The 14,361-nt window shown below is 51.1% G+C and overlaps 5 protein-coding genes across 5 annotated transcripts; 1 reads left to right on the top strand and 4 right to left on the bottom strand.

Moving 5' to 3' along the window:
* Positions 1–695: 695 nt before the first annotated feature.
* On the bottom strand, positions 696–1,115 carry N7511_011025 (mediator of RNA polymerase II transcription subunit 31; the record flags this gene model as incomplete). Its single annotated transcript, XM_057133402.1, has 1 exon — positions 696–1,115. One exon carries the CDS (start codon positions 1,113–1,115, stop codon positions 696–698), a length of 420 nt encoding a protein of 139 aa, XP_056981390.1.
* Positions 1,116–1,773: 658 nt separating this feature from the next.
* On the bottom strand, positions 1,774–3,435 carry N7511_011024 (Pal1 family protein; the record flags this gene model as incomplete). Its single annotated transcript, XM_057133401.1, has 4 exons — positions 1,774–2,522; positions 2,577–2,991; positions 3,042–3,283; positions 3,393–3,435. 4 exons carry the CDS (start codon positions 3,433–3,435, stop codon positions 1,774–1,776), a joined length of 1,449 nt encoding a protein of 482 aa, XP_056981389.1.
* A 1,019-nt stretch (positions 3,436–4,454) lies between these two features.
* N7511_011023 (putative tannase) lies at positions 4,455–6,221 on the bottom strand (the record flags this gene model as incomplete). Its single annotated transcript, XM_057133400.1, has 1 exon — positions 4,455–6,221. The coding sequence occupies one exon, from the start codon at positions 6,219–6,221 to the stop codon at positions 4,455–4,457; it is 1,767 nt and encodes a 588-aa protein (XP_056981388.1).
* Positions 6,222–7,433: 1,212 nt separating this feature from the next.
* On the bottom strand, positions 7,434–10,367 carry N7511_011022 (MCM DNA helicase complex subunit MCM2; the record flags this gene model as incomplete). Its single annotated transcript, XM_057133399.1, has 5 exons — positions 7,434–7,530; positions 7,584–7,753; positions 7,807–10,115; positions 10,194–10,306; positions 10,363–10,367. The coding sequence occupies 5 exons, from the start codon at positions 10,365–10,367 to the stop codon at positions 7,434–7,436; spliced, it is 2,694 nt and encodes an 897-aa protein (XP_056981387.1).
* Positions 10,368–12,537: 2,170 nt separating this feature from the next.
* On the top strand, positions 12,538–14,321 carry N7511_011021 (putative metaphase-anaphase transition protein (Mlo2); the record flags this gene model as incomplete). Its single annotated transcript, XM_057133398.1, has 4 exons — positions 12,538–12,629; positions 12,684–12,738; positions 12,799–14,254; positions 14,314–14,321. The coding sequence occupies 4 exons, from the start codon at positions 12,538–12,540 to the stop codon at positions 14,319–14,321; spliced, it is 1,611 nt and encodes a 536-aa protein (XP_056981386.1).
* Between the last annotated feature and the right edge of the window lie 40 nt (positions 14,322–14,361).

Here is a 14,361-nt window from a genome sequence, read left to right as displayed (position 1 = left end):
AGACAGGAATCACGGACTTCAAAGGGGATAAACACATCAAGTCAAGACTGGAGAACTTGAGGATTTGAGCCTTTTGACGTTCATCAGTCAATGAAAAATAAAATAAAAACAAGGTTCGGATTGTTCGGGCTGAACAGCCCAATGCAACTGCGTCATGTCTGTTGGTGGCTTATACTACTACTCAGAGTCTCTGATATTGCTACAGGTAGAGGGCGACTCAATTTTGAAAAGGCTTTATCATTCGCTAATTGCTATTCATGCTCGGCATTGAGGCTGCCATTCTTTTCAGTCCAGGCATGCGATCTCATGGACTGGGACTGGGATACAGGGACAGGCACAAGGACAGGCACAGGTATTGAGGTCCGAGGAGAATGAGATTGTGCATCCCAACAACGCTTGGTCCTGTTGCCACCCCGCAATTCTATGCCGGCAAAGCTGTGAGATGCTCGCAAACAATATGGTTGATCGACGGTCGCGGAGCCTCGGTCGCACATGAGCCCTCGTGTGCGCTCCCCCGCGTGAAGAGCTCAACCCACAGTTAAGACTCTTCAAGCACATACTGTAGTGTAGATCCTGGGTGACTCGGTTGGCTTGATTGGTTCGTTTCGTACGCTTTGCGCTTAAACAGGTACACCCCCGGTCGCATGCCCGCAAGATCCTTCTTCGAGTGTAGGTTCAGGCTTGCCGTCGAACCATCAGGTCTTGGTTCCATTCTGACCATCCTCTAGCTTATGCTCGGCAGGCTCTGCCTCAGCCTCGGCCTGTGCAGGTTCGACAGGCAGGCTCAGTCCGGCGAGCCCTTCAATGACTTGCGGGAGAATAATGTCGCGGCGGAACCGGTCCTCCTGTAGCAGTCGCAGGGCCCTCAGTGTAGGACCAGGGTGTGTAAGGAACTGGGAGTATTCAGGAGTCTTCCAGTAGGAGTAGAGGTAAGCGAGGTAGGCTGCAAATGCCTCGGCGTCTGGGGAAGTTGCGGAGTCGTCATCATCGTCGGCATGGGAGACGCCCAGGAGGTTGGGATAGGTGACAGCAAGGTGAGAGAGGTAATATGGGTTGGCAAGAGAAGAGACAAACTCCAACTCGAGAGTAAAGCGCGGGTTGGTAAGAGGCTCCATGGTGAAGGAGAATGTTGTGAAGCTCAAGTTGAAGGAACTGCGGGAAAGGTGGAGCAACCCTAAGTCGTCTGATGTCGCTGCACCGACTGCTCTACGGACTATAACGTGATTGTCAATTCCATCACCACAAGGTCTTGTACAAGCATTACTTGAAGGGAATCCATTCTCAACACGAGAGGCTCCACAGAAGTACCTTTACGAGGGCCAGTCGTAGCTAAATGCTTGGTGGGTTACAGAGAGAGAGAGATGAGAATCAACGGATTGAAAGATCTGATACGAAAAGAAGAAGCAATTGGTAGAGAATACAGATTCAAAGCAGAGCTTAAGTGAAATACAAGAAGGGAAGAATCAAGAAAAAATGAATCAAACTCCGAATCATGACCCGATCCTCGTCTGGGTGTAGTGTTTCATGGCGTCCTGAAACCAGAATAAGTGTCATGCATTCTCTTTCAGTTCAAATTAACGCCACGGGGAGTACTGCTGTTTTCACAGTACTCGATGCTGGATATTACATGGGAAATCATCACTCCTCACGGAGGAGATGGCGATGGGAAAAGCAGATATAGGCCGTCCATTGAGTCACCCTAGGGTTCAGGATGACGCACGGCGTGCCTGATAGTCCTATTCGAAGCGGGCGAAGAGTTGCTCCTTAGGTAGTTCAATCACTGGTGCGTCGCTCAGGCTTGGGTTTGCGCAAGCTCTTCATGCGGTTCAGGAAACCACCACCACCAGGGTTGAGTTTGGATTCTTCATATGCGCGCTCGTGGGTGGCCTTGCGCTCCAAGCCAGTGTGTTGCTTAGGACTGCTGGAAGATCGGAGGCGGCCGCCCTCGAGGCTAGACTCAATGCTGGCGCCCTTGTTATCCCACTCATCATCATATTCCTGGAAGTATGGGTTGCGCTCATTCCCTCGGGAAGACGCAGAGTGGCTGGATTCGATGGCTGGCGGGTAGTTGTTTTCGGTGGGAGATGTGATACGACCTGGGCCGCGTCCACGCAATCGTTGCGCCAAACTCTTCTTCCGTGCAAGACCACCATTCTGTCCAATAGAAGTCTCATTCTCACTCTGGCGGCGCGCCATGGCGGACCGACTCGCTGGGGCACCATCGAGGAAAGTACTGGTGCCTAATCCCATACTCTCTGATCCATGAACAGGCTCTATACGAGCGGTGGGATCAAAGGTGGGACCCGAATCAGCATTGCGGCGGGCTGCTGTAGAAAAGTCATTATGTCCCTCTTCCATTCTGCCGTGGAACAGATTGAGATCAATGTTGGAGTTAACCGGGCCGGAGCCGCCCAGGGCCATGTTACTGGAACCCTTGGGGAAGGCCTGCATGGGGGCAGTGCGCAAGCCTCGGCGGTTACGATGGGGGTTGCAAGCATCGAACGGACCATCGTGATGGAACACTTGGAGAACAATTAGTATGGAAAAATGGAGGTTGGCTCGATTTAAATACTCACTTCCCGTACCATAGATGCTTGTCACATCCAACTTATCGATGATATCCAGTCGGCGGTCCTTTCGAGTGGATCGAGACTTGCCATCCTTGTTGCGACTTTCCCGTTCACGGTGGCGTTTCTCACGGCGGCGCTTGTCATCTTCATCGTTGAAAACGGTGGAGGCCCGGTCCATCACTGAGGACTCGGAGTTCCGGCGCGGTCTGCGTGAGGATTTGGCGCCGGGACCCATGGTCGCGGCTTTGTTCAAGCTAGGAGGGTCTGCGAAGATGTCCAGCGGGTCCTTCTCATTGGCCTCTGCCGATCGCCCCGGCGGGCGCTGTGGTCGGGTGCGATTTGACGGGGCGCGATGAGCGGTGTTGGGAGGAGGTGGGCGAGCACGAGGCGGTTGAGGGGAGGGTTTCAACGAAAGGCTCTCCTGTGGCACGTTAGATCTGGCCGGGTTCCCGTCTTGACTTGGACACTTACGAAGAGCTCACGGGTGTTGCTCGATATGTCGGTCTTCTCCACCGGAGAAAACATCGTAGCGCCAGTCGACATTCCAGGGGCTGATTGGGGCGACATCGCATCTGTGTCGTCAAGGAAGGGGTTGGTTGATCGAGGTCGCTCTGGGCGAGTGTTGGATGCCGCAGGGACTGAGGGTGAGAGAGCACGGTTGCGGAATGGATTGTTGGAGCCAAAGCTGGCCGCAGTAGGAGATGACTGGGGTTCTGTATACGTTTCGAGTCAGTCTGCACGAAATGCCCGAACTGTGCCAAAGAGAGGGTAGAATTAGGGGAGATGGGAGTAGTTATATGAGCCAAGAGGAGCATTACGTACCTGCCAGCGAGACGCCGGGATATCCAAGCGCTGGAGCATTCATTGTGAGGTTATCACAATGAAACAAGGTGTGTGTGTGGAGTTGGAGTGCGTCAAGTGAATCTTAGGCTGTCGCACGAATGCGGAAGAAGGTGGCAGGAGGCGATTCTGAAACGGCCAGGGGTTACAGAGTGATGAGTGAATGGCAGCCAATAGATCCAGAGTTGGCTCGGGTATCCACGAAATACCGATAAATTCGGGAATTCAAAGAAAAGCAAAATAGCAAAAGCAAGAAAAGTCGGAGGAAAAGAAGAAAGGAGGAGGAGGGGGGGGGGAAGACACGGGAGAAAGGGGATTTGGGGGAATTACATGACCTCCTGGCGATCTCCCCTTAACTTCTTCTCCTCGGACTGTACTGCCTCTGTGCCTGTGCCTGTCTCTGTGCCTGTCCCTGATGCACTTATATCTCTCAAGCTATTTTTCTTCTCTACTGTCGTCTGCTTTCTGCACATGTGGGGGTTCCAGGCAGTGTGTATACTACTTGACTTGATTGGATATCTCGAGAACTGTGACTGTGGCTGCGACTGCGACAGTGACGGTGACTCTGCTCGTGGGATTCCTCCCCAAAAATAGGTTGGAATGACGCATCCCTCCCTGATGTCATTTTCCTCTTCCGGAATGCGGTGATCTTATACTTCCACGCGAGTTCGCTCGTTGATAGGCAACGTCATCAGGTCTTACCCAGGATCTTTGGGGATGGGTGACCCAAAACAGATACTCTACGCAAGAGAAAGACTGATATGCATGGTCTGTTCAATGTCTGAGAATCTCGAACGGTTCGAGAAACAGTCCGAAGAACGGACAAAGGAACCGTCTAGAGAGAAGAAGAAGGCATCGAACATTCCTCGGTGTGGAATGCGATTGGAAATGAGGTCATCACAAAGGCCTGTAGTCAACTGGCATACATGCATCTCTACCTGGCTACCTGGGTCGATACAAACTATGTGGAAACATTATTAACATGACAGGTCCACTCCCCCTAGCTTCATGCTCCCCCACAAATAGGGCCAAACTCAGAAAACACTAGTAGACCGGCAATGGGACGCCATTAAAATCGTAGTGCCAGGTGTCGATGGAGGTCTGATCATACTCGCACTCCATCTGGCTTCCCTTCCATTTTGGTCGAAGGGGCCAGCCACAAATTTGCCGGTTCTGTCCAACATTCTCGCCTTGGAGGACAGTTGCATTCAATGTGACAGGTTTCACATCCTTTTCAACCCAGTTAATGAGGACTTGCAGATTGGTCTGTGGGAAGGGACCATTGGGCATGAGGGGATTCGTGGCGCAGTGCGCAGCGCCAGGAACGAGGTACAGCTGATACCAATCCTTCAGGGCAGCAGCTCCCTCCTTGTACGAAAGACCGGGATACATGGTCTGCCGGACAGACTCCCAGTATCGAACCGAGGACGCCGTCGGAACACTGGCATCCGCCTCACCGTGGAAGTGAATGACCTTTCCACCAGCCTCGTGGAACGGTGTCAGGTCGGGCCAGTTGGTCTGCAGGGTAGAGGCAAACTCCACCATGCCAGAGATCATCCATGCCTTCAGAGTGTCGTAGGTCACACCGTCAAGATTGGAGAGGTCGGTGCCGTTCTTGTCGACCAGAAGAGCGATGTGCTCGGCACCTAGGCCGTCCACTTCGAGCTCCCATTTGCCAGTTGCGGAGTTATACTGGGTGGTCACATCGTCAAAGTCGGCAGCTGTTTGATATGACAGATAAACTTGTCGTCCTTGGGTATCACGAAGACCACGAATGACCTCCTTGGCAACCTCCACGGCTTTGGCGGTGACAGTTCCATTCTGTTCTGGGGTAGATGAAGAACCCATCTGCCTCTTGCGCTTGCCATAGCCCCTGCTAGTGACTGCCGCACAATAGTATGGCTTCCCAACAACAGTATCGATGTCAAAGTGCAGTTGACAAAGGTCAGAGCGAGAAACCACGCCATCCTTCAGGCCATCAAGAGAATCACAGGCCGAGATGGTCTCATTAATGATCTTCTCCATCTCGCAGGGTGGAGGATAATACCCCAGAGTCTTCGTCACAATATTGGAATACAGATGCTGAGTCTGTTGGAAAGACCACCGGAAAGCAGGCGCACCAATAGCAGCACCATCCCACTCATCGCCATACCGCTGGATCTGGCTCCAACCCTCACGGCCACCTTCCGAGCATCCCTGATAATAAGAATAAAGCTTGGTCGCCTCAGCCATTCCATAAAAGTTGCGCGTAAACTGCTTCCCAATCTTACTCAACTCCCAATGGGCCTTGTACCCGAACATGTACAGAGTCTCATAGTCCAGGGTCCCATTAGCAAGCAACATGGCCGCATCAGCGTTGGTCGAAAAACTCCCAAACCCACCATCCGTAGCTCCAGCAACAGCGCCATACATCACACCACCAGGCAGAGACTGCGGACCGGAATAGATGGCATAGCCACCACCGCCGGTGGACAAGTACCGATTCTCGAACTTGGAAGGGTCGGGCAACCAGTATTGGATGAGAACTTGGTCATCTCGGCCGTCATGGGAGTACGCCAGGGTGAGATTGCAGTACGAGAAGGTTGCTGCAGGATAAAAGTTTGAGTTGGTGCTTGTAGATGCGTTTGTGACTATGTTTGTCGTGACGGATGACGGGTCGAGGGTGATGCCCTGGATGAAGGTCGATGCGGGTAGGTGAGCCTGGGCATATTCCACTGTGCAGACATCCTCGAGGGAAGCCGCGAGGAGGGTGGTAGCATATGCAATGGCAGTAAATGCCTTTGCCCGGGGGTTGGATAGGGAGAAAGGCATCGTGGCGCCCGTGGAGCCTAACGAGAGAGAAGAATGGAATTGGAACTGATGCTGTCTATCTGAAATCTTGCATCCTTCGGGGTTTTTATAGTCTCGTCTCCAGCTCGCTTGAAGCGAGCTCTTATTTCCGCATTGACTCGATCTTTCGGCAAATGACGATCATATCCCGGTTCAAACGTGGAGAAAGCAGGACATGGGATTGCTTCCACCCCGGATAATCGAGCAGAGCTTCAGACGACGGACAAATGGATCTCCACAAAGGACGCGGGGATAAGCTTCATGAGTGGGATAGTGGGGATGAGAACTGGGGTCAGGGGGAGAGGGGGGCAATTGAAGCAATTGTTAGGCTTTCTTGGACAGACTAATCCCTCTTGGAGAAGAGGAACCGGATATGTGGTGGATAGCAATACGTGTCCATGGATTGCGGGAGATTTTACCCCCTTCACAAGACCAAATGCACACAAGGACGTTGGTCGGTGGTAAATTGGTGGCTTTCCTGGGGGTTGGGGCGATGAGTATAGATGCAGCTGCGGTGATGGCGATTGGTCCTGGTAAGGACTTTTCCGCTGCCCTAACTGTTAAACGACTGGACTGTGAGATCGTCATGACATTGTGCATGTTATGGAGATGATTGCTATTTTGGATCTAAATCCCTGGGTAATCTCCGAGGTTTCAATCTAGACATGCACCGGTGCTGCGAGGGTTTGGAATACATCGACTTAGGGCTACAAGTGTGGTATCACCCACTTTTGGGCCTTTGCGTGACGAAATGTGGAAATTACAGGATTCATCGAGCAACTGTATATCTGTCAGAAAAGGTCCATTGGATTATATCTCTATCAGTGCTGGTCGGACAACGTCATGATGCAGACATGGTGTCAAGTCAATAGTGAAAGTTCTCCTATGTATACTTACATCTCATTGCCCCCTCATCAACCTGCAGTTCCTCCTTATCCTTGGATGATCGTGTCATATATACCAACTAGAGTGGCATATTGCAAGACTCCCGTTGACAGATTTACCAATCTACGGATCTAGGGACATATATAGAGTTGGAATATCATTCATTGGTTTCCCATTCATTAAAATATCATAGTTCGATTTGAAGAACAGAACCTTGTCATAAACGCCACATACATAGAATGCAAACAAGATGGTATTGAACAAAAGAAGCCATGCAACCAAGCCACGCCAAATCTCCAGTTCCAACGTTCACCGCGCGGTGGACTGACCCCTTGCCAGATGAGGGTTTGTGACAGGGATACCAGCACGACGCTTAGATTGGGGTTTGGGCCTGGATAGTGTGTACCTGATAGGATTGTCAGTATAGCTCCAATGAGTTCAAAAGCTGAGGAAACATACTTGGCAAATGCACGCGAGAGTGCCTTCTTACAGCTGACTTTTTGGCTGCCGATAAACGAATCCACGGTGACAGCGATAGCACGGTCGATATCCTGCGCGGAACAGTATTCCGACAGGCGCATTTTGCAGAAGGATTCGGCAATACGCATGATAGCTTCGAGGTGACGAACCTGGAAATCTAGATCAGCATGAAGTCAATGTAAATTGGATGAAGATCACTTACTGTGATGGGGTAGGCTCCAGTAGCAAGGGACTCGCGGCGCATGTCTGCGAAGAGACGAGCAACCTTGTCCTGGTCAATCTGGTAGAGCTTAGGGTTGCAACGCTCGCGAGCGTACTTGATGTACTTTCGTAGGAGCTCCTGGGGAATCTCGCCCTCCTTTTCTTCCTCGGCCCTTTGCTTTTCGGCTGCCCGTCTGGAGATCTCCTCCTGAGAAGGAGGCAGCCGCTGATTGTCCTTGTCGATACGGTAGCCCTCGGCATCAATTCTATGACCGTCACCATCGACCATATCACCCTTCTCATTTCGGAGAGGACGAACCGGGTTGGCACGGTGGTGAGATTCAATGACGAAGTTGGCTAGACGCTCATCCTCGGCAGGATCAACAAGATCACGGACGACACAAAGAAGATCGAAACGAGACAGGATAGGGTCTGTCAGGTCGACATTCTCCGAGAAAGGAATTGAGCTGTTGTAACGACCACCCTTGGGGTTAGCTGCGGCCACAACGGCACAACGGGCTTGCAACGTTGTCACGATACCAGCCTTGGAGATGGAAATAGTTTGCTGTTCCATGGCTTCGTGAATAGAGGTTCGATCTTGATCGTTCATCTTGTCAAACTCATCAATCAAACAGGTTCCACGATCAGCCAAAACGAGGGCACCACCCTCAAGCGTCCATTCGCTAGTAAGGGGGTCCCGACGAACACTGGCTGTAAGACCGACTGCACTAGCACCCTGACCAGTAGCGAACACGGCGCGGTGGGCTGTCTTCTCCACAAACTTGAGGACCTGAGACTTGGCAGTACCGGGATCACCAAGAAGTAGGACGTTGATATCACCACGGATTGACATCTTTCCTTGGGCCTGCTTACTAACACCACCGAAGAGCGAAAGTGCAACAGCAGTCTTGACATCCTGGTGACCATAGATACTAGGGGCCATAGAGCGGATAACCTTGTCCACAATATCAGGCTCACGAGAGAGTGCACGAATTTCACGCTCATCCTCTTCTGTCAGATGGAAACCAGCAAGCTGGTCGTGGGCCTTGACCACATGATTGGCTTCAATGATAGTAGCAAAAACGGGGAATCCGTTCTTGTTGTTCAATTGTGCATCATAGCTGTTGCGGTAAACACCAATTACCTCGATCTCATCACCAGGCTTGGCAGTATCGATCAAGTCGGCAAGCAGCACAACTTCGCGTTGACGTGGCAGACGACCAGCAGGGACGGAGCCGGGCGACTCCTGCAGGGTTAATTTTTGGAAATTGCGGTAAACAGTCTTTTCGGAATTTACGGTGAAGGGACCGCGAGACTGGCAGTTTTGACAGAATGAAATCTTCACCTCTGTGCTGGCTTCTTGCTGGAATGGACCCAGGGTGATACCACACTTTTGGCAGAGGAACATGACATACTTCAACTGCGGGAAAACACCGGTTCGGCGAGTGACAACACCACTGACACGGATCAGACAATTGAGATGCGACTGACGCAGTTGGCGCAGGGTATAAATGATGGGCACATCGGTAATACGGACGTGGATTTCGTTGTGAATGTCGTGGTACTGAGGGTAGTGGAAGAGTGTGACATCAAGTGCTACCTGGTCAAACACCTTCAGGACTTCGGTAGGCTCGTTTGCAAGGAAATATGACAGAGCTGCCTTGGTCTCACTCAGGTGGGCGTATGATACCTCGAGGGAAGCCGAGTTGACCTCACCGAGGGTCTTAATCCTGTTACCGTAGACTGACTGGCCACTTGGATCGATGAACTCCGTGAGGAAGGCCTTGAACTCCCGGTAAATGGAGCGCAGGACCTGGGGCTGAGTGACCCAGTCCGTAATATTGGCGGCCTTGACATCAGCCAATTCCTCGAGGGAGAGTTCTTCCATACCCTCATCGGCCATGTCAATGTCTTCCCTGTCCTCGTCATAATGGTGTCTGCGTCGGCGAGGTTGGCGCGACAAGTCCATTTCAATATCATCGTCATCCTGTAAAAAGGCCGCAGGCATGCGGCGCCTGCGTGCCAATTCGCGGTCTCTTTGATTCAGGCGAGCGTCTAGCTGTCGACGGCTGGCGGCGTCGATCTCTTCATGGTCTTCGTCATCATCGATGTATCCTTCATTCTGGTAGCGGTCCTGTGCCGCATCGTGATAGTCCCGCTCAAAGTTGTCGCCGAACAGATCAATGCCATCTTCGTCTTCGGCCAATTCATCAATATCGTCAATATCCTGTACGAGTCCAGTTTCATCCTCATCATCTTCATCTCCCATATCAAAGGGAATGGGGGGAGGGGACGAGCCCAAAGCAGTAGCTGCGCACAAAAAAAAAGGTCAGTTTCCAGTTGGCCCAGCAACGTGAACCTGACAGTGAAGATAGGGAGCACGCATACGACTTGATGGAGGCAATGGTGCCGGCGATGACATATCATCATCTTCTCTGTCTCGCTTGCGAGTGTTGGCCCTCAGGCCACGGTTTGCGGCCGAGTCGCTGGGTCGGAGCGGACTGGGGGGTTTAGCATGCGGGCGCAGAGAATTTATTACGGGGAGGATAGTACTGACTCCATTGTATGTGTGTATTTTCAAGCTCAAGAAATTTCCGATAAGCAATGAAACGCCTAGCACTGAGGCGGGGAAGGAGAGTAAACACAAAAAGGACAGATGAGTGGTGTTCTCCCTTGGGGTTGAGTGGCGGAGACGAAAGGGAAAGGGAGCGGCAGAGTTCACTTTCTCGCGTGAAAGTCGCGACGCGTCGACGCGTTCCACTTAACTCCCAATCGGGAAGGAGCCCAAAGGGGATTCTCTCTGCACGTTGGCAGTTCTTCAGTTCCTCCGGGTGCTTCGTTGATATGCAAAGATTCCCGAGGTCTGTTGAATTGGCAGCAAAAAATTATTTCATGAAAATGAGAATTCTTGCGCAAGAAGCAAAAAAGAAACAAAAAGAATTGACCGACGCAGGGATCGAACCTGCGACCTTCCGTGCTCAACATGTAAGACGGACGCCTTAACCACTTGGCCAGTCGGTCAATCAGCTGACAAATAGACTCCGGTGTCTGTTCAAGTCGCTCATCAGCTTGAAGGTCTCCTTTTACAATGTAGTAATAGGGTAACTAAAGATTCGGGCTTCAGGGTAGAATGTGACGTTAATCTGGTGTCTTTGGTCATCCATGAAATCAAAGAGACAAAGGGTATGGATCACTTTCCTCAATCCGAGATCTCTTCATATCCCCGGGGCCATTGCAAACGACCTCGGGGAAGCATAAAGTATAACGAATCGCAATTTTGAAATTGAGAGTCCCCGAGAAAACACGATGGTTCTGATGTATAGAGACATGGGTCTGATTGGCTGCTTCAGCACGTCTCGAAATGGCCACTTTAGATCGACCGCGTATCGCGTATCGCGTTGTCACGTCCCCAACTCCAATCTCTTTTGTGGTCTCCAAGCCCATCGAAGGATTTCGCACAGTTGTCCTGCTCACGATTCTTGTAACGGTGCCTATACTGCGGTCTTCACTTCTAGCGACACTCCCATTAACCGCCCTCGTTCATAAATCGCGACTGTCATTTCTGCCACGCCTCCGCTCTCTCCAATCCTTGACGATCACAACCGTGCCTTAATCGTCATAAGGCACCTTGCTCGCCTCCGAACCAAAACTTTCCAGCTGTAGTCCATGTACTCGCCAACAAGCACACCATCATCGTGAACCAACGTTACTGGATTGCCAACAAGTGGAAGCGAGTTGCTCGCTAAAACCAACCTATCTTCATCGCCTACCAACATACACAGATCGTGTACGAGATCGCGTACGAACCTACATTCATTGCCAATAAGCACATTTCTTCGCCAACAAACACAACAATCTCGCGGACCAACGTTTCTGGATTGCCAACAAGTGGAAGCGAATTGCTCGCTAAAACCAACCTACCTTGATCGCCTACCGACGTACACAGATCGTGTACGAGATCGCGTACGAACCTACATTCATTGCCAATAAGCACATTTCTCCGCCACAAACACACCAATCTTGCGAACCACCCTACCTTCGCTGTCAATAAAGCACATTGCTCACCAACCCACATTACCTACCTTCATCGCCTCCCAACAAATTTTGATCGCACACGAAATTCACGCATAAGTATACCTTCATCGCGAATCAACTTGACTTCGCTGAAAAAGCACATTGCTCACCAACCAATCCAACTCATCTTCATCGCCTACCAACGTACCTTAGTTCTGTACGAAACTACGAACCAATCTTGAAACGTACCTTACTCACCAATAAAGCACGTTGCGCGCTCATAACCCTCACCTACTTTATTGCCTACCAAGGTACTTTGGTCGCGTACGAATTGTGTACGAACATACCTTAATCACTCATAAAACACGTTTCTCGACAGCAATTCCAATTTACCTTGTTCGCCACCAACGTACCTCAATCGTGTACGAAATTGCGTTCAAGATTTTTACCTTCATCGGTACGTTGCTCATTAACAAACCCAACCTACATTGATCACGTACGGGATTGTGTACGAACACACCTTGTTCGCCAAAAGAAGCGCCTTAGCTGCCGATAACGACAAATTGATCGCATCCATCTCCACACGACTTTTCAATATCGGTAGTGTTAACATTGCGCTACCCGTATCTTACGTCACTCTGTTTACATACGTAGACGTCGCAACCTCTTGGCACCGACATATCAGTCCACTTCGAACAAAATAAGCAGAGCTCTAAAGATGGAGTCCCTGATAACAGCAAGTGACAAAACCAAGGCTGAAAGTGGTCGACACGACAGCTTCAGCTCGCAGAACTCACAAACTGCAAGACAGTATGAACCCCATCTATGCTTTCTAAGCTCTGTGATGATGCTAATCCACATAAGATTTATTGAGTCCCAGCTCCAACTGGAGGCAGATGCACGCGAGGCTCTGCCTTATGTGAGTGATGCAATGGATTATTTAGTGTGGCGTGGTACATAGCTAACCGCTCTCGTCTAGTCCTTCGATTCCTGTACATATGCCCTTGGGCCATTACGACAGATTCTCTTCGCTTGTCTAACATGCAATCCTCCTCCAATCAATCCAAACGAAACCTACGATGCCGCTGCTGTCTGTTACTCATGTTCGATCTCGTGTCACGGTGAACACGAATTAGTTGAGCTCTTCAACAAGCGCAATTTTGTTTGTGACTGCGGTACCACTCGCCTGCCCTCGACTTCCACTTGCAAATTACGTGAAGACCCCAGGACTGGAAAGAAAGGTGTTCACTCCCAAGAAGCTGCAGTGGGTAATTCCTACAACCACAATTTCCGCAATCAATTCTGCGGCTGTAACGAACAGTATGACGCCCAGAAAGAGAAGGGAATCATGTTTCAGTGCCTGGGGATTGGCACAGTCGAGACTGGCGGCTGTGGCGAGGATTGGTGGCATCCGGAATGTCTGATCGGGTTATCGCGCGATTGGAACAAGGCAGAACCCAAGGCCAATGTCGATGGCGACGCTACCCATGTTCAAGCCGAGGAAGAGGAGACTCCGCTTCCACCCGGATTCCCACTTGAGGATGACTTCCATCATTTGATCTGCTTCCAGTGCGTTGACTCAAATCCATGGATCAAGCCATATGCTGGAACGCGCGGTTTTTTGCCACCGGTTTTCAAGGAAGGTGGGCTGAAGAAGGAGGTACAGATGGCAGCCCAGGATTCCACTCTCAAGATCGAGACCAAGGAGCTTAAGTCCGAGGAAATTGAGCGCCAGGAATCAGATGCCAAGGATCCGGACCAGGCCAACACCAAAAAGCGCAAGGCGGATGACGAGGATCATCTGGAAGACAGCTCTACCAAGCGACCCAAGGAAGAATCGGTACCTGTAGAGGTACCTGCAGAGGAGCAGAAACCTGAATCTACAACCTTGAAGGAAGGACTAGTCAAGAGAGAGGAAGATACCAAGGCTTCTCTGGTCCCTTCTGTCCCTATACACATCACTCTTCCCGAAACCGCGCCAACCGAATCATTCTCCCTCTTCGCCCCCGAAGACTTCTACAGCCAACTCTGCCACTGCGCAGAATGCTTCCCCAAACTTGCACTTCATCCTCAACTCCGTGAAGAGGAAGATACATACGAGCCCCCTCTCTCAGAAGACGGCGGCGCCAACGGTGCTGCCAGCACGGGCACAGGCAGTATTCTGGAGCGCGGCGAGGCAGCGTTCAACAACATGGACCGCGTGCGCGCTATCGAGGGTGCAATGGCTTACAACCACCTTCGCGATAATCTCAAGGAGTTCCTGAGACCCTTCGCTGAGAGTGGACAAGCTGTCAGTGCGGACGATATCAAGAGTCACTTTGAGAAGCTGCGTGGTGATGACCAGGGCATTAAGGATGCTGCTGGTCATGCTTCTGCTGCTGGTGGGGGTCATGATCAGGACGGTACTGATGGTGATGGTCGTCGCGAACAGAATGGTAAGTCTTGCATATGTCCCTTTCCGGTAGTTATCGCTAACTTAGTCGTTTCTTGACAGGATACTGATGATGATCCATGAGTTGCTGTTTACGGGTATGGGGGTTGC

Source organism: Penicillium nucicola (assembly GCF_028828085.1).
Source record: "Penicillium nucicola strain IBT 29836 chromosome Unknown utg000010l, whole genome shotgun sequence".
NCBI classification, from domain to species: Eukaryota; Fungi; Ascomycota; class Eurotiomycetes; order Eurotiales; family Aspergillaceae; genus Penicillium; species Penicillium nucicola.
Note: the sequence above shows the minus strand (reverse complement) of the source record. Positions and strands in the feature narration are given on the sequence as shown.